This window comes from Sabethes cyaneus, chromosome 2, assembly GCF_943734655.1.
Source record: "Sabethes cyaneus chromosome 2, idSabCyanKW18_F2, whole genome shotgun sequence".
Classification (NCBI taxonomy): Eukaryota; Metazoa; Arthropoda; class Insecta; order Diptera; family Culicidae; genus Sabethes; species Sabethes cyaneus.
The window spans coordinates 43,513,586-43,533,537 of NC_071354.1; the positions used below are offsets into that span (position 1 = coordinate 43,513,586).

The 19,952-nt window shown below is 40.4% G+C and overlaps 1 protein-coding gene across 8 annotated transcripts in view; it reads left to right on the forward strand.

Moving 5' to 3' along the window:
* Nucleotides 1-17,055, forward strand: part of LOC128738456 (venom dipeptidyl peptidase 4) — a 57,472-nt gene extending 40,417 nt beyond the window's left edge. For all 8 annotated transcript variants that reach the window (XM_053833598.1, XM_053833600.1, XM_053833599.1 and 5 more), the window contains exons 3-7: nt 9,841-10,329; nt 10,388-11,387; nt 15,575-16,123; nt 16,182-16,387; nt 16,455-17,055. In XM_053833598.1, coding sequence (XP_053689573.1) covers nt 9,841-10,329; nt 10,388-11,387; nt 15,575-16,123; nt 16,182-16,387; nt 16,455-16,553 — 2,343 coding nt within the window. In that variant the 3' untranslated portion in view covers nt 16,554-17,055. The remainder of the gene's footprint in view (nt 1-9,840; nt 10,330-10,387; nt 11,388-15,574; nt 16,124-16,181; nt 16,388-16,454) is intronic.
* The last annotated feature ends 2,897 nt before the right edge of the window (nt 17,056-19,952 follow it).

Consider the following 19,952-nt stretch of genomic DNA (forward strand, 5'->3'; position numbering starts at 1 on the left):
TGTAATCTGGTTTTAATGAGGATAACTTCATTGTGACCATTAATGCTAGAGAGCTGAAGGTATTAATTAGACAATTAGTTTTCAGAATTAATGTTTGATTTTATCACCAACAATAATTTTCAAAACGGTGTAACTTGTTTTACATGCTGAGCAACATTCAAACGTTGCTATTTTTAGGAGCTAAAAGTGAAAGCTGTAAATGTGACCATCTGCGAATGCGTTTTTGTTTAGTGTGATTGTACTCGAAGAGTTGTAAGGTGTATGTAATTCAATTTACCAATTGATTTTTAGATATCTTCTTATATTGATTAATCTCAAAGTGAATATTTGAATAGATTTTAGACAGTCTTGCACACTGCACAGGTTTCGACAATAAAGCATTTCCAAAGAACGCATGTGAGGTGCGTTAAACTAGACTGTATTCGTAGAAATTTTATCAATAATTTCACACAAATTTGAATGACAAATCTACGAAACTTTTAGATGGCTTTCTCGATAGACTCGATAATACAGTGCATTGTTTTATTTTCAATTCGGTGCCAGATTTGCAACTGTTCTTTAAATTCGCTCATTTCAATGTTTATATTTGACTTTCCTTTTAATTTAGTTGTTTTACTTTGTTTGAATTTTATTTTTCTTTCAACTTATGTTCCAATTTCCGCTTATTTAAAGCAGTAGGAAGAAGAGTTGAAAGTAGAAAGCTAAGAGTTGAGTAATATAACAACATGAAAAATTATAGAGAGCAATCTCAGACAACACAGACATCAATACACAATATTAATCTTCGTGAAACGTATTTTCTGAGCGTTTTCGTGTTCTGATGCAGAATAAAAATACATGCGGTGTTTTTTTCGCAAGAAGCTGAAGCCACCGGTAGCCCGCTCTAGAGGCGAATGACGCATATTGATGCGAATAAATTGGACTAAAACTACGCGTCCGACAAAAACTGCAATTGTAAGTGGGTACCTATTTATTAAAATTGTTGTACAAAATGGGTTGAAGGGTCCCAGAGTTTCACGAAAATAGACATTCGAACATGTTAGACTAGCATTCTATCAGATGGAATTCATGGATCGAAGAAAATCAGTACATGGTGGTTGACAGGATGAACGGAGGTGGCCCCTGACAAGAAGAGGTTTGGGAAAATGGAAATAGGCCTTTGTTGGGAAGTAAAGAAGCGTATGGTGCGAGGAATGGTAATTAGATGAACTGGAAAATTTTGACATATGCGTCAAAAATATATCGAAAGTGCAATGACAGGTGACAGGTGGGATCTCAACCCACAGTCTTTCGGTTGGTACCCGAAGACTTTTTGTGTAAAGCTACCGTTACCCGTTTATATTGATCCCATATATGTATCACACGCTTCCTCACCGACGGTAATTATTTTTAGACTAGTTGAGCCCGAATCTTACGATCCGGAAAATATAAATGTCTGTTCAGAATTCCGAAAACTGCGTATACATTCCATTCGCCAGTGTTTAATGTTTGTATTAGTTCTTTGAGTTCTTATATTGCATAATATAGCTCTAAGATGTTGTACATAAAAGAGTCATAGCCGGAAACTGAAACAAATAGTTTTTATGGTCGTATTGGATTTTATTTAACTGAATAAAAACTTCTGGCTGTTTGCAACATTTATGTAGTCTGATTAGAGCAAAATGCTGCTTAGAAAATTCTTGATCGTTTGCTATTATTAACTCATTTTTTAAAATTTTGCGACTTGGTCCGGTCTGATTTAACACCGACCATATGATATCGCGACAAGCAATCGAGTTGAGCAGGCGAGTCGAGCAATCGAATCAAGCAATCGAGCCCAGCAGTTGGGTGGAGCAGTCGAGTCGAACAGTCAAGTCGAGCAGTCAAATCGAGCAGTCAGTCGAGCAGTTAAATCAAGCTGTTCAGTCAAGCAGTCCGGTCGAGCAGTTGAGCCGAGCAGTCGAGTCAAGCAGTTGAATCGAGTGATCGAGTCGAGCAGTCAAGTCGAGCAATTAAATCGAGCAGCTAAGTCGAGTAGTCTAGTCGAGCAGTTGAATCAAGTAGTCTAGTCGACCAGTCGAATCAAATGGTTTGGTCGAGCAGTCGGGTCAAACGGTTAAGTCGAACAGTTGAGTCGAGCAGTTCATTCGTGCAGTCGAGTTGAGCAGTTCATTCGAGCAGTCGAGTCGAGTAGTCCAGCAGAGCAGTTGAGTCGAGTAGTTCAGTCGAGCAATCGAATCGAACAGTCCAGTCGAGCAGTTCAATCGTGCAGTTAAGTCGAGCAGTCGGGTCAAGCAATTGTGTCAAACAGTCGAATCGAGTAGTCCACTCGAGCAGTTAAATCGAGCTGTTCAGTCAAGCAGTCAAGTCGATCTGTCCAATCAAGCAGTTGAGTCGAACAGTCTAATCGAACAGTTCAGTTGAGTAGCCCAGTCGAGCAATCAAATCGAGCAGTCTAATCGACCAGTACAGTCGAGCAGTCTAGTCAACCAGTTGAGCAATCGAGCAGTCCAGCAGTCGACCAGTGAGGTGACTGAAAATACAACCCATTGCTACAAAAGCATGGCGTCCTGTCAGGGACCTGTTTTTAGTTACCGATAAGCCTCTTATGACGTCCTGTCAGAGACCTGGTTTTCGGTACAGACATAAGCCTCTTATATAAATTGATAATAAAAAATAATTTATGTTTCAAATAAACCGTTTATTTAAATTCTAAACGTTTACGTGTGGTGTTTCATTTTACCCCGTGTAGCAGGTTAAAATATTTGCTTCTCATATGCTAAAATGGCTAAAATACAAAACAAAAAAAAAAGGATTCTACATAGATTAGTTTATTGTCACTGAGAACCAAATAATTACCTGATGTAAAATTATAAGACAAATATTACCAAAAACACTAAATCGTGTTTGAAAGCGTTAAATTTATGAATGGCAAAAAGTAAACAAAAGCAAGTAGTGCGTAAAGTCACTTCGATCTTCCGTTTATGACAATCAGAAGGTGCGTTTAGGGGACCTGTTCAGTGAAAAAAAATCAGGAAACAATTTATTATTTCCGATGAACATTTTCACTCCCGTTTCAACTTACCCCGCATTTCAGCTTACCCCGGTATATCATATGCAGAAATTCTATCTTACCTGTAGCATTTTGTTTACTGCAGAAAAACATAAATACATAAATCGACTTTACTCAGAATGATTCAATCTGCTAATCCGGGACAATCACGTAAAATCTGAGACGTCTGATCAGTCTAGTCTAGGTTCGGAGGAAGCAAGTTACTTTTTTTTGTATGTCAGAAGGACATTGGGTTAAAAGGCCACTGCGACAGTCTGAGCAAGTTACTTACTTATTTAGCTGACCTTAAGTTTTATGTCAAGGCCTGCATAACGTTATTCTTACATCTAACTCGTTCGGAGGCAGCTGGTCTCCAGTTCCGCGGGCACCTGGTCTTCCTTCCGGATACAAAGTGAAAACCATTTTTGCAAGACAGTTGTCCGGCATTCTAGCAATATGTTCTGCCCCACGTATTCTTCCAGCTTGGGATCATTCAATAATGACCTCCATTGCTTATGAGGGGGAGGGGGGTGTCAATTTTGTGACAGATTGTGACAAAGGGGGGAGGGGGTCTAGGCAAATGTAACAGCCGTCGAAAAAAATTGCATTTTCATCAAAAGGCAGCAAAAATATGTTTCTCAGTAAGGGGTCGGACACTCAGCACATTGTGCCGCGGCACTCCAAAGATATCAAGCGGCACACCTTCAGTTTAATTTGGTTTAGGTATACGGCTTTTGCAGTCCACGAAATGATTTTAAATGATTTCGTGGACTGCAAAAGCCGTATACTTAAACCAAACACTGTTCACAGTCGAAACCAGTAAAATACTTCAGTTTAATTTTACATATGAAATGGGAGCACTGCCAGTTGTCAAAATCATCTCGCATGGTTGCCAGATCTATCAGATTATAACGAATTTAACAAATCTCGCAGTTCGGCACTTTCGGTACAGCATCGGCACAGTTCGGCTCGTTTTAAACATAAAAACGGCTTTGCCGAGTGACCGACCCCGCGGTTTCTCAGTCATTCATCACTCATCGTTTTATTCCGATTTTCGAACTTATCGTTCCAGCTGACGGCACTTGAAAGTCAGGCACAATTTGTCAATGTTAACTAGATAGACCACATTGAAGGATATATGTAACTCAGTTTCAGTTCATTTGCAATCAAAGTTTCTAGTTTTTTACTAAATATTGGATAGAAAAGTACAATGAACTCTAAAAGCTATCGTCCCGATGTAGTGAAACCTGCTTCGACGACGCAGATTGAAGCTTGTTTTGAAGCGGAGCCGTGCTACTTCAATTGAAACCATAGCTTCATTTCTTGATTGATTTGTAACAATTTGCAATTGAATGCTATTAGAGCCCTTGTTCGCAGTTATTGTTTGTTATTAATTGTTATTTTCTATATTTGTTTTAATCATACACTAACTCTTAAAAGGTAAAGCTATTTTCATAAACTTTTTACTTTCAACACGCTTTTCATTTTTATTTTGAGTTTATGCGACGTCCAAAGAGGGGGGGGGGGGGGGTAGGTTGAGTTTTGTGACACAATCGGACAGAGAGGGGAGAGGGGGGGGGGGTCTAAAAAAGCAGAAATTTGGTGGACGTCATATTTGAATTGTAACCTTTGGCAACTTTCTGAATGCTGGATTCGTCGCACAGTGGGACAGTCAGTAAAACACATATTAGACATTGTCGTTAGTGACACTATAAAAATGAGTTATTGTAAAGAATGATGAGAAAAGATTTTTTTAAATTTTAGTTTGGTTGCAAGAATCGGGTGCTTCGAGTACCGATAGAATGCGACATGTTCTTGGATTCATTGTTCAAAGAGTCGAATTGCTAGAAGCCGAAGAAACAGCTCAAAGAAGACGTTACGAGATTGTGCTCAGAATTTTACAATCGCTGAAACAAAGCAAATAGAACACAATGCGTATATGAAGCCATAAAAAACTGGTTGAATTTTGATGTATTTCACTGATAATGATGTGAAAATAGGAAGATCGAATTGGCTGGAACGGAATAAAAAGCGTAGAGTGACACAGTTGAGACAACAAGGGACGTCGAAAGAGTTAGCATATGCTACACGAATGAATGCTCGTGCGAGGGACATGGAGACGCTGCCAAGCTTATGCAAGCAGAGTTACAAAAAACACCCACACGAGTAAGAAAAACTCTAGACCAACATGTTAAAAGGGCTTATGTGCAAATGAAAGATTCTCTTCGTCTTTCTTCTCTTCCGTTTACTAGCAGCTTAGCACTCTTATGATGGCATTTAGGGCCAAAATTGGTCATGAAAACCGGTATAAGAGTACAATAAAACTCACATTGTTGCTTGGGATGCCACTATTGCGAGATATTTGACACACATAAATTTGGGACTCACCAATTATTTTAGTTCCTGTGAATTCTGGTTCTACTAATATTCCTGGAATTTAGAGAACTCCATAAACTATTTTTGATATGCAAAATATTAGACTGAGAACCTAAAACATTCAGGACAAAACGATAGCATCCCAAATTTATGCGTATCAAATATCTGGCAATAGTGGCTTCGCGTGACGAGTGTACCGGTACAACAATCCGCTCGGCTAAACTAACGTCCCGGTAGTAAAATGAACAGATCAGCATCCAGGGCAAAGCACCATTTGCAGCTGAAAAGTCAAAAATCATGGTTGGTGACATACCTTGTGGGGGTGCATGGAAAGCTTTGAGGTAGCAAATTTATATATTTTAGGATAACAACTATGTGTAAGCTCGACTATCTGAACAATCTTAGACAAAACTAAGGCAAACTTGTAATGGTTTGGTACCTTTACGTTGTATCGGGATGCTGAATATAAGCATACTGTCGATAATTGTTAACGGTGGGTACCATACAATTGTTCTAGCGTTATCAAAACGTTAGCATTCAGACCAGTTTTGAACCCCATTGAATATCTTTTGAGGTCATTTCAAAACTATAATAGTAAATCATTCGATTTTTATTAATGTATTTTGAAACGATGGTTCTACAATTGATGAAGGGATGTAGAACCATCGTTTCAAAAAACATTAATATATATGTATGACTGCATTTCAAGGTCAAGACTAAAAACTTGAGATTAGTCTATTCGATTTTTAATCAAAATGACTTAAACCGAGCTGTGGTAAAAAATAGTCAGCAGTCAAAAGAGGAATATTTGAGAAATTGTTAATTTTATCCCGCACAGATTGAAACAGTTCATCAAGAATGTAGATGGTCCTGCAAGGTAGTAGTAAGGATATGTATTTCAAAATAATACTTAACTGTCCGAATACTTTTTTTACTGCATTTGTAGGCAGCACAACTAACTTTGTAACATTACAATGTTAATATTTTTTTGAAACGATGGTTCTACAATTGATGAAGGGACGGTAGGGGAAAGAAATGGAAAATTTTTTTTGGTGAAGGAGGAGGGGGAAGAGCGGAAAGGAAGGGGGGGGGGGGGGGTATTGGTAGCTATGCTTGACAAGTAGTCATTTTGACTCCTACCTTTTGTCCAATGCTGGAAGGTGCATGAGTCGAATCAAGCTGTAATCTGAGATTACAACCGGATTCGAACTCACAACACCCTCCAGGGCATGTGGTTCGCTGGTACTTGTACCTTTGAACCATAGAGGCGCTGGACAAAAGGAGACCGCAAAATCCACTTCTCAAGGATAGCGACGCGTTTTTGGTTGGGTTATCGACACATATTGTGCCGCTTCCTGCATCAATTGCAGATTACCACCGAGCGAGAAGTTTTAATCTAACTACTATTTACTTTCAGGACGACGACACTATGCCGGCCCTTACGACTTGCAAGGTACTGCACGTGACGCTGTTCGTCTGTCAGCGTATGTTAGCCGCGTTTCTCAGCGCAGTTTTTCGAGGGAAGGCCCCGTTCCTATGTAATAGACTAATCTCAAGTTTTTAGTCTTGACCTTGGAATGAGTCTATTACATAGGAAGGTAGAAGGTTTAACGGGAAGCTAGCAGTCATTAATTTTTTTCGGAGAGCCCAATTTCAGAAGCAGTTTTTGGGCTCAAAAGCGGGGTTCTGTTTATAGAAATGTATTCACTGCATTTTTCTTGCCAATCTGAACACAGCGAATATATTTCCATAAACAAAATTTTTGTTTCAAACAAAAAAACTACTTTTGTATGGATGACGACTAATTTCACCTTATTGCTAATGGCAGTAGAGGATGAATTCTTTAAGGAGCAAAGGCCCTCATTTTATTAGGAAGAGACCCGATCAAATGAAAATAACAAATTTATAACAGAATGAGTTCTAAATAACAAATTTTTTATAACTCCGTGTTCGGAACGCTCCTGACCAAATTTTGTGATTGAATAACACGCCTTCGTCTACCCGATTAAGTGCAGGTCCTCTTCTAGCAGTGTCCACGTTTCATGTCTATAGTGGTCACTCGTTACTCGTTAGATAACACTTTTAACTGCAACGTTGAAAGATCATCTTCTTGGTAAAGTCCCCTCCGAGATTCGAATGGGTTCAGAAATCCACCCGAAATTCTCACTCAACACTGCCACTGGATCCTATTCATCGCAGTCATGATAAGTCTAGTAAGCTTCTCCCCAAAGCAAAAAAGGGTTTTCCATAGGTTTTGTCGGTTTACACTATCATATGCGGTTTTGAAATCAACGAATAGGTGACGCTTGGGAACTCGGAATATGCGGCACTTTTGAAGGATCTGCTGCAAGGTGATGATTTGGTCCACAGTAGAACGACTTTCCATGCAGCGACAGTCGATGAAAGATGACTTGTGAAAGCACTTTGTAGGCAGGATTCAAGATAGTGATCACTCGATAGTTCTTCCAATGCAGCTTATCGCCTTTCTTGTAGATAGGCCAAATAACCCCCTCTTTTCATTCGTTCTTTTTCGTGCTGGCTAACTTTTCCGGCCCCATTTTGTTAATCAAACGAAGCAAACCATTTCTAATTTGTTTGGACAAGGAAACGCGTTCACTCGTTTTCTGTCGTTACAACGGAAATAAAAAGAGTCATTACATGTAATTGGTGTAAATATTAGGGTCATAAAAAGTATATTTTTTATTTTTATGAATTTTGAAAGTACACTGATATCGGTTTTTACACGAAGGATACATTTCGCTTAATTCAAAACAGCATAAATTACAAAATTTACGTTAAAACGAGTAAGAGTGTGCAGCATTTGCTAGCTGAATATTTTTACTATTCAACTAATTGACTAATTAACAGCTAAATACCATGCAGTTGTGGTTAAAGGTTATGGGTGTTTAAAAAGTTTTATTGGAACATTACAGTTTTCATTTGCTTTTTCTAAGTGCTCATCGTGGTAAACAAAGACGTAGTCTTCCGTCAAATGATTTTAATCCGATGGTGTACTTTTTGACTAGCTTGCGTTTCACTTTTTCCGCAATTTCATTTTAAGTTAAGTAGACATTAACTACTCATAGTGGAACGATATTCGGATGCTGTTACTGTCACTAAAATCGAGCAAACATGCAACGAACGGCTGAATTAGCAGTTCGCAGTTTCACACCAACCACGCAATGTGCAACCGTGTGGTTTGGCTTGGTGTCTGTCGAATGTTGCAATGTTGCTGTAGCTTTCACTGATTTGTATTTGTTTTCGCAGTTCCCAGTTGCTTAATTCGGCGAAAAAAAACCGCGTGAGTTAATTACTATGCCACTCACGAAGCTTATTTAGCCGGCTAGGCCTGCACTCCGCTTAATCGGCCCGCATGAGTAAGTAGTACCTATAGCTAAAGTTTTCGATAGTTCACGTAACGGCTCCCGTTGGTGTTCGTATCAAGGTTGGAAAAATAAATAACATAACTGTATTATTTACCTAAGCTTTTGTTTGTTTGCCTGGTTTCGGTTTAACGCTAATATTGGTAGACCGTTTGAATTAGGTTTAGTTAGATTATATTTCCTATTTTAAGTTTCCATATGTTGCATATGCGAGTGGCTGCCAGTTCCATCTCTAGATGATGCCTCAATTTGTTACTCAACCCAATTCTACTTAGACAAAGCAGGAAACTAGGGCGCATAGTATTGCGCAACCAGTTGCCTTTTCCACAAACGTAAGCAGTGGGAAGTTACCTAGTGCATCGATTAGTGAATTGAATGTTATTTGACAGGAAATGCACAGTGGTCGAGTGTAAGTTCATCTGATCAAACTGGATTTTCCTGCATTTCTCTTCGTACGCTCATTCATATGTGAGTTGGTACCTACTTACGTTGCGCTGCAATTGCCTTTGGGCCTGCACGTGCTTTCGCTCGTTACCCGGCCAGCCCCTGCCTGGGGGCGCGAAAAACTGTGCTGAACAACGGCGTCGTGTAGATGCTGTTCGCGCCTGACAACCGAATGCTAGATCAAAGAAAACAGGGGAAAATCATCAGGTCATTTGAGGCATTTACGACTTTCGTCAGTGGTAATTTTATTCGGATTTAAAAATATTTCCTCAAGAGTTTTTTAAAATGAAGCCGATAGCAGCTTAATTTCTACAGATAAGAGCCAATGATATTGATAACTGGATCTGTACAATCCAGTGATATAACGTAAAACAATAATACAATAGAAAATAGATAGCGCGGTATTTCAATTCAATTCGAACGCTAATCTTAAATAGCTATTCACGTCAAGTAGATTAAAACCCTAAGTTCAAATGTTTTCTGTCCGTCCATCTTGATTGTTTTATCTGTGCCTGTAAAAATTTTATGCCTAGCGATATTACAGCAGACTAGGTACTAATACAAGGAAATACTAATTTAAAACTTGTTCTTTGTTTCTATCGTCAGGAACTGGTCGAGTCCAAGAAGCGTAACACCAAGAAGTACCTGCTGATAGGTGGAGGAGTAGCGATTGTCCTTGCCGTCGTCATCACGTTGATTGTCGTCTTTACCGGTGGCGAAGATGCAACCGATAACGGCGACAGCGGTCCCATCGTTCAACCGGGCGACCCGATTACGTTGGAAGATTTCCTTACCGGAAGGCTGACGGCACGGGACTTCAGCGGGGCGTGGTCGCCCAGCGGGAAAATTATTTCCCGAGATGAAATAGGGCAGGTACTGTCGTACGATCCGGCTACGAATGTCACCAGCGTGTTGCTTGACTCAACTAACGAACCGCTGTTCGAAGGGTTTAAGTTTGATTTGTCGGCTGATGAACGGTACTTGCTGGTGGCTCGAGGCTACAGCAAGATCTTCCGGCATAGCTTCCTGGCGATCTACGACATTGTGGATTTGCAGGACAAAAAAGTGATTCCGATTCATGTTAATGGCGAACGGGTGAGTTGTTCTGATTTTGCTTCGACGATCTATTACTGATTAGATTTTTTTGTTTTAGAGAGCACTGAACCTAGTCGAATGGAGTCCGGTTGGACATTCTCTAATTTTCGTCCATCTTAACAACCTGTACTACAAGACATCACCGGATGCAAACGAAGTGCAAATCACCGACGACGGTGCTCCCAGTGTTTACAACGGTATCCCAGATTGGGTCTACGAAGAGGAAGTCTTCTCGACAAACGTTGCCACGTGGTGGTCACCGGATGGCAAGAAAATCGCATTTATTAAGTTTAACGACATTAGCACACGACTGATGAAGATTCCTATTTACGGCCCGGCCGGTGATTCGGACTACCAATATCCGCACGAACTGGCCCTACATTACCCGAAATCCGGCACACCCAACCCGCAAGTTTTCCTCTATCAGGTTGACCTAACGAACCCGACAGTCAAAACGGAAATCGTTCCTCCACCGACACTAGTCACGCCCGAAAAGGACCACATTATAACATCCGTAGGATGGGCCACGAACGATCGTGTGATTTCGATATGGAAAAATCGAATTCAAAACCATGCCATCATAAAATCTTGCGATGCAAACAACAACTGTGTGGAAGTCCAAGAGATCCAAGCTGACCAGGGATGGTTGGAACTGTTCAGTGCACCAATTTTCAACAAGGATGGTTCACACTTCATACTCATTTCCTCGGTGGATGGCTACCGGCACGTTACAATGATGCCAACGGAGGCTAAAGGCAGCAGCGAACCCATCACCAGCGGAAAGTTCGTCGTTCAGGACATCCTGAAGTGGGATGCCGAGAGTAATTTGATTTTCTACACTGCCAACACGGCCAGGGACTCGCATGTGATGCACATTTACGCGGTTCTTGGTCAGAAAGGAGCCACGCCACACTGCTTGAGCTGTGCGGTCGTTTCCAGTCCGGAGCAGCTGTACTTCAATGCGCAGATGAGCAAGAAGGGCAACTACCTAGTGCTGGAGGCTAAGGGACCGAATGTTCCCTGGAGTGAACTGTTCCAATGGAGTTATGCTAATAACGGTAGGTATAGATAATATTTACAATGTTTTCTGTCTGAAGTTTATGGAGCGTCTTAATAGAATACGAAACCTGAAATTGAATAAAAAGAAAACTTTCCAATACATAGTAGAATTTAATTGGAAAGTTTTCTTTTTATTTAATTTCAGGTAATGTTTTCTGTGTTGAATTCTCAGGAAAGGGACCCAGTAAATGAACGCCGTTTCGGCTCGCTGATTCGAAAGCCTTTCTGCGGCTCGCAAACGTCAAATATCAGATGTCAGATGTTCGCGGGTCTATGGCATAGTGTTTATAGACAATAACTTTAAAGTTTTGTCTTCATTAGTTGGTGAAATACTGCTGAAGATCGTGCCTCACGTTTCGATGCCCGCTTGTCGGATATGCTGTCACCTTGTCTCAACTCTCGTTTCGTCTCGAAGGGATTCGAGAGTGTCCCCGAATTGCACACGAAACACATCACTCCATCCAATGTAGCTCTGATCAGTCGCGTCAGTTTGTTCGGAAACCATGTTCGTGTATTATCTGCCTTAGCTGGTCTCGATGGACTGTATCGAGTGCTGCTTTGAAGTCAATAAAGATGTGATGCGTGAGCATGTTGTACTTCCGACATTTCTGCAAGACCTGACGGATACATTTGAAACCTTTTATGCTATCGATGCCAGCCGACGTAACAGGATCTAAGAGAATATCTTGTATGTGGCGTTTACCAGCGTTGTGGTGCGATAGTTTCAGCAGTCCAACCGATCACTCTTTTTGTAAATGGGACTTACAACTCCTTCCGTCCATTCCTCCGGTAGCTTCCCCTCCTTCCAAATCTTGGAACTAATCCAGTGTCGGAAGCGTTGCCAGCATTTCTCAGGCATGTTTATAAAGCTCTCTACAGGTAGGCTTTGTTGGGCTTCAGCAACCTGATTTCCCGTTTAATTTCTTGTAGATCAGCTGCTGGGACATTATTATCTTGCGTGGGCATTCGCTATTGAGGTGTTCATCGAAGAACCGCTTTTACCTTTCGACGACCTCGCGCTCATTTGTGATCAGATTCGCTCGCGCGTCCCTCACAGCACAGTGGTCCAAAAAGGTGACAAGCGGAACTTTTTTCCTAGCGTCTTTTGTATTCATATTAGCAATATAGTGTTATCGCAACTCATGTTCGTAGAACAATAATAATTTATTTAATTTTGAAAGCATCAAAAGTTAGTTATGACTTGATGGCTACAATAAAAATAAAGAAAATTGTGGCATATGCTTTTTTGTTTTGGGATACACAGATATAGTTTCTTCGGAAAAGTTGTAGAAAATGTAAAGGTACACAAATTTACTGAAGAAATGATATTTCTATCACTATTGGGTGCAGAGAAAAAGACCTTCCTGTGGAAGGCCTTTAAAATTAGATTATCATACTTAGCTTTTCTTGGTAGAATTTTACAAGAACACGTTGTTTTAGGCAATTATTGAAGCACTCAAACACACGTTTTTACAGAAGACTGCCAATCTTTAGGACATTTACTTGCTAAGATATCGCATATTCAAGCTTTATTTTTCCTTAACTTCATGAGCCAATGGGGAAGAATGGGGCAAGTGGATATATGAAATCAGTACTTTACCTTGTCCCCACTCACCCATATTAGAGTACGGCAAGCATGTGTTTTATGTGTTTTGCGTATGCCTTAAGCTTGATGCTCGCCCATTGTTAAACCATTTTAAAAAACACACATAAACAAGTGAACTTAGAGCTTCCATAAACTTCTAGAGCATTATAAGCTTTGATAACGAAAGATAAGCAAAACATTCACAGAACGTTTGATAAAGATTGAATCAATTGGAAAAACTATAAAAACACTCCTATTCCGTTCTCTAATAAAGGTGCGCTATGTTGCAAATCGAGCGAGAAGCTAACGGTGCCGGCTCTTCTTTTTTGATTGTCATGCTATGATGCCGATTTTAACTAATAGTTGCATTCATTTTCATCAGAATTTTGATATTGAATTTGAAAATTCGCAGCCCTGCTCACGAGCACACTACCTTGTAGCGTCGTTCTGCATAGTCCACTCATGAAACCAACAGCCCACGAGCGTGAGTAGGATGTACGGTTGCAAAATTTATATTACTTCTTTTCTTTATGAATTTTTTGGGAAATGGCCTATGTAGTCAAACTAAAGTTTTCATTTTCAAACCTCTTTTAAGGAATCGCTATAAACATTGTCATTTTAACTATTTAAATATTTTTGGTATTTAATATAAACATTTTTTCATTATCTTATTCCCTCGTATGAGTGCGGGCCATCCCTTGCTTCACCTCCGGGGGTATGAGTGCGGGCCATCGTGAGCAGTCGGTATCAACTGCTCGAGTTGCAATGACGAGCGAGATAGATGACCATCGCTGATAGCTAAATACGCACTCGCAAAAATTCGGCGCAGGACGTGAAACAATAAGAAAGAGAGCCCGAAAGAGGTGCTCATGCTAGCCAGTTTGTTAGAACGAATACGTGTGTGACAAAATTGGCCCGTCTCATTCCATTCTATTGGGTCGTGAAGTTACGCAAAAATAAGGTTTAAATAAGCGATAACTTTGTAACAAAAGGCCACGGAGATTTGCGGTCTTCTACAAAAACATGTGTTTTGACTGCTTCGATAATTGTCTGGAACAATGTACTCTTCTATAATGTAACCAATAAAAGATAAGTATGAAACACTAATTTTCAAAGAACTTTCTAAGAAAATGCTCTATAGCTCTGCACCCCATAGAGTCTCTATCATAGAGATAGAAATGTAATTTTGTCACTAAATTTTTACCGTAGAAAACATGTTTATATTTCCTTACGCACTAACGTTTTTTTTATTTTCATCATAGTAACCCGTGACTAACTTGCGACACTTTCAGATTATGGGGGGCATTCATATGAATAAAAGTGCAGAAGTCAGGAAATGCAAAAATAAAAGCAAAAGATGTTAGGAAAAAAGTTCCACTTTTCGCCCTTTTGGACCACTGTACACAAGTCAGGTTTCAGTGTGTAGCCCTTATGTGTTTTGTTCGCCTCTTCTGCCCCTCTTCTTGTGCTTTTTACTCCTCCTTTTACTACCTTACTACTGGTTCTTTGCTCGCCGGCATTTGGCCAAGTTCTCCCTAATGGCAATGCTCAGATAACTTTTCCAATCCCTTTTTAATCACTCCACCGCTCTTCACCTAGTACGGCGGTAGCGGTCTCTCCGATGATCGAGCTCGTGCATATTCTTCCTCCATCTTCTTCGAGGGTTAAAGCAGCTAATTTCTCGGATGAAAGCAATGCCTTTTCCGAAGTTCTCGGCAAATTGCGGATTCTCTAGCTGCCGAGGAGGATGACTTTGAAGTGTCTGGTATACGGCTGACAGTTTTATGCGCATATATACTGCTACTAAGCGATGGTCAGTGTCAATATCCGCATTTCGTAGGGTACGTATGCTCGTGATGTTAGAGAAGAACCTATGAAGAATCTATGAGAACGTGGTCAAATTGACCAGGTCAATCTACATTGTTGTACGTTGGTCATGTGATCTTCAGATGGCTTTGTAGATATCATTGCATAAGTAAAAGGTGCTTCGGATCACCAGGCCTCGGGAAGCTGCGAAGTTAATACATCGTTGGCCGATATCGTTCATGTCAGTGTGCAGACTATGGGGTCCTATCATATCGCCTATGATGATCTTGATGTCCCGTGATGAGGAGCTGTCGTACATTGCCTTGAGCCTCGCGTAGAATTCTTCCTTCCCATCGTTGAGTCTACTTCTGCCCAACTGATGGTGCCACCGCTCTGGTAAAACTGGGACTTTCTGTCGCGGATCTTCCAAACCTTCTCCTTTACGATAGACTTTCTGCAGAGCTACGATGCTGAGTTTACGGGGTTTAAGCTTAGTTGCCTTACGATGGTCACGCTACCGAGTTTTGTAATAGCGTTACCGGTTCAGCTGTAGGGCCAAGACACCACGTTTCTTAATTCTGCCGCCCGCTCCGGATCAGACGCTGTTGTTAACCGTTCCTAACCTGGAGTGTAGGCGTTCACTAGGTTGAGGAATGTAGAGCCATCAAGAGCCGCCCCTGATATGAGAACAGACGTTTACAGAATTATTAGAACTGTCTCAAATGTTAAATTGCAGCTTTAGGAATAATTCAATGCTCTAATCTATTCCTGTGTAATCGTATACTCTAATTACAGAGGTCAGCTTGAAACCGGTTAAATCGCTGGAAACAAACAGCCAACTGCGGGAGCGTCTGGAGGGAAAATCCATCCCAACCGTGCAGTACCATGAAATCGACCTCGGAAATGCATTCACCTCCAAGGTGATGCTGTTGATACCTCCGGGAGCTGACACCAGCGGCAAGGTGAAGTATCCGATGCTAGTCGACGTGTACGGTGGTCCGAATTCGTACTCCGTCACTAGCTCGTGGTCCATCGGATGGGGTCATCACATGAGCTCGAACCGTTCGGTGATATATGCGAAGATCGATGGACGTGGCTCGGGACTACGGGGAGACCGTCTGCTGTTCCAAATCTATCGCAAACTTGGCACGGTTGAGGTTGAGGATCAAATTGCGACGACAAAAACATTGACGGAACGTTTGAGCTTTATCGATCCGGAACGTGTAGCAATCTGGGGCTGGAGTTACGGTGGGTATGCATCGGCTATGGCTCTGGCAAAGGATGCCCAACATGTGTTCAAATGCGCGGTTTCGGTAGCTCCGGTGACCGATTGGACGTTCTACGGTATGAGAAATCGATGTTCGACCAAAATTGATCGTAATTGAAAATTATTCTATTTCAGATTCAATTTATACCGAGAGATATATGGGTCTTCCAAAGGATAACGCTGCAGGGTACGAACAGTCTCGTTTGACAGCGCTGTATAATAAGTTCCGCAACCGAAAGTATATGTTGATTCATGGAACGTACGACGATAATGTTCACTTCCAACAGGCGATGCAACTCTCGCGGACGTTGGAGACCCACGATATTATGTTTAAACAAGTGGTAATTATCCCACAAATAAATGTACAATAAGTTCTTCCATTCACGTATTCAATTTTGTTTTTCTCAGAGTTACCCCGATGAGGATCACAGTCTGGCCGGTGTTCGTCCCCATCTTTACCATACACTGGGACGGTTCTTCAGCGAGTGCTTTAACCTGCGTGATTAGCACGGCCTCCTAGTGGAGGACAGCGAGCACGAAACGTACTTCCTACCAGCGAACGATTCCTCCACCGCGAAAGACTTATCTACCATCCTGCAAAGTTATCAGCCAAACCAGCATCATGATCGTGAATGAAGGGAACCTCTTCTCTCCTGTAAATAGTGTAATGTAAATGAGAGTTGTACATATGGCGTCGCCTCCAATTATTCTTATTCGATGTTAACGTGGAGCTTTAGATCGTACAACCGGAGTTTGACTGGTTTAACGAGGTCCTTACTTGATTTGTAGCGATGTCACATGCCAACAAGAGTTACGATGTTTAAACTAACTAGTCAGTATTCAGAACTTTGCCGGAAGGAAATAAAAATTTTGTATGTGAAAACCATTTTGTTGAGAACGCTGCTGTAAACCCGCGACGTAAACTTCATACTTTTTGTATAATGTAGAGATAGGTAGGTCGAATGTTACAAGATGTTTGATGTTGGAAATAAATCTTTTTAAGGAAATTACGAAATGCGGAATTGTTTATTACTGCCTGCTGCATGTCACAGTTTCATCATCATTCGGTTTGAAAAGCCTTCTATAAATGTTAACTCAAGGTGCAATAAAATCCCATCAAATTTACAAATTTCAGATACCAATACCGCTGTATGACTGTATCCTTTATGGTTGAGATGGTTGTGTTTTGGGAAAAGATATCAATCTATAGATGTCTGTACATAGTTAGTAATGTTGCTAACTTCTCCATTGCATACAAGACAAAAAGCACAAAAAATTATTAGAAACGTTACACATCGCCCGGATAAGTTTATTTTGATTCTAACCGTATTCAGTTTTACCGACTTTTATTTGGAATTTCCCACTACAGTAATAAATGTGGTGGAAAACTTTTTGAAATAATTGATGTTCGACAAAATCGGTTTCGTTAGAAGTTTCTGGGCGAACTCGATGTTTTTATTTATACTTTTTCGTCTTAAACTACAAGTTAAATTAAGCTTACCCACCTTATTTAGCTTATTTAACCAAAAAATCGACAGGACGAATTAGAAGTTAGGTACATAATTTGTAACCCCAATATGGTAGAAAACATATTAAATAGGCAAACATTTTCTACTCATAACCTAAATTTTTACACTTCGGGAAGTTTATTAGTATATTCAATCTAGTTTCAGACGATTCAACCAACTTACAAATAAAAATATATGACATGCAGTATATTTTGAGCATCCCTATCTGTAGCAAAGCTTGAAACGTCTGAATCGAACGGTTGGTGTCTTGGGTGGGAAAGAGCATAACGTCAGGATTTTATCAGAAGAAGCGTAACGAACAACGATATGGTAGCTGGTTTTCATTAAACATTTCAATGTTTTAGCGTAAAAATTAGAGTTAGCTATTTGGATTGTTGTTGGATTTGTTGTTGTTGTTGTTGTTATGCATGAAAACTAAAAACCTACACCATGCTGCATCAAAATCCGGACGGTACCAATATCTGGGCACCTTCACTAATTGTTGTTAACTAAGTACTATTGATTAGTAATAAATGCATTGCATTTGGCCGGTGGTGTAATGGAAACGAACTCGGCGCGAGATTGAGAGTTGTGGGTTCAAATCCCATCTGAACAGTCAATTATTTTTCACAGTTATCATATCATTTTTCCCAGTTATTCCAATGTCCATCGCACGCGGCGTATAAATTCGAGCAGTTTTCAGATACTAATTCAACATCCAACACGATACGTTTAACGACAAGGTCGTCAGAGTACATATATGGTAGTCAGTATGGCACCGAATATCACCCTTCCCTTCCCTTCTTCAGTGTACCAACATGCTCCCATAGACTCGGGAAACCATAACAAAAAAAAAATAAAAACTAACCTGTTAGCCGTAATAAGATCTTGCAACTCAAAGCACTAAACATTGCAGTCTATAGGTTATATTACTTTTTGTCTTGAGGCATAAATTACACTAAATATTGAGATTTCTGCCCAATTAAAATTCATCACTATATTTTTACTTTTTCGCCATCGATTTTTCTTTAATTTTTTCCGGCCGTTCCATTCGTCACATCACTCGCGAAACTTAATTTGACGCACAGAAAACTTTAATTTACCACCCGAACAGTTATTTAGTAAGATATTATAATAATTTTGCCCAAACTGTTCACTTGAATTGATAGGAAAAACGTCACTTAGTTTCGATTGCAATTCCGAATGCGCGACCGTCGTTGTTGTACGTTGCCAAGGGAACGAACGTTTATATGGAGTGATGTCAACGTAAACATTTGAGCATGAAATTGACCAATTATTTTCGCTATTAAATTAAAGGTCGTAGAGTGTCGATAATATACTTATAAAATTCACTGATAATAAAATTCACCGTTAACAACATTTTATGTGACAGAATTACTGTCGGATCTAGTTCAACAGCAAAAATAGATACGCGATCCTACGTTTAATAATTGTTCATAACAGATTATTACCTACTACTAGCAACTCTATTCTCAACAAAACGATAGTGGCAACAAGTACTGAAATCAGTAAAAAAGCAAGGGATGGTAGGGGAACCGGGAAAGTAATGAAACTTTTTTGGGAATGGAGTGACTCCTATCTTTTGTCCAATGCTGGAAGGTGCATGGGTCGAACCAAGCTATAATCAGAGATTATAACTGGATTTGAACCCACGACACCCGTCGGCAATTTCTCTGCCGTCTCAATTCTCAGTAACTCATTTTCAATCTGGTCGAGCTATCTTGTACGTGGAGCCCCCCTGTTCCTGGTACCGGTGCAGTTGTTGAAGAGTTGTTTTCATCGCACTGTCGTCCGACATCCTTACGACATGCCCGGCCCACCGTACACTACGGACTTTCGCCAGATGATGATGGGAATCTCTCTAAATAGTACATGTACCTCGTGATTCATACGTCTCCACCACCCTTCACGGAAAGAAATTTGATTCCGATGCCATGAATGAAATCATAAAATCATGAAATGTGAGTTCATGTCAAATCATGACTGAACTGCCATATCAGACAGCACAAAATCATGAATAATAGTTCATGATTTTGCGTTGTGTTGTACTGCAAGGAGCTCGTGATATCATGATTTTTATTCATGGTGTATTTTCATAAATGATGAGCTAGAAACCGGGAATCATGAGTCATTTTGCTCGTTTTGGAGATCAAATTTCTACCCGTGTTCGCTTTCCGTTTGTACTTTGCCAAATATCATGCGCAGTACCTTCCGCTCAAACGCGGCAAGCGCGCCTATATCCTCCGTGAGCAGTGCCACGGCTTCAAATCCGTAAAGAACTAGAGTAAATTGCCAATTGTTACATAGGTAACCTATCGTTTAGAGCAATTTGATGATTTTGAACTAATGACAGTACACTCAAGCCTTTTTTTACACG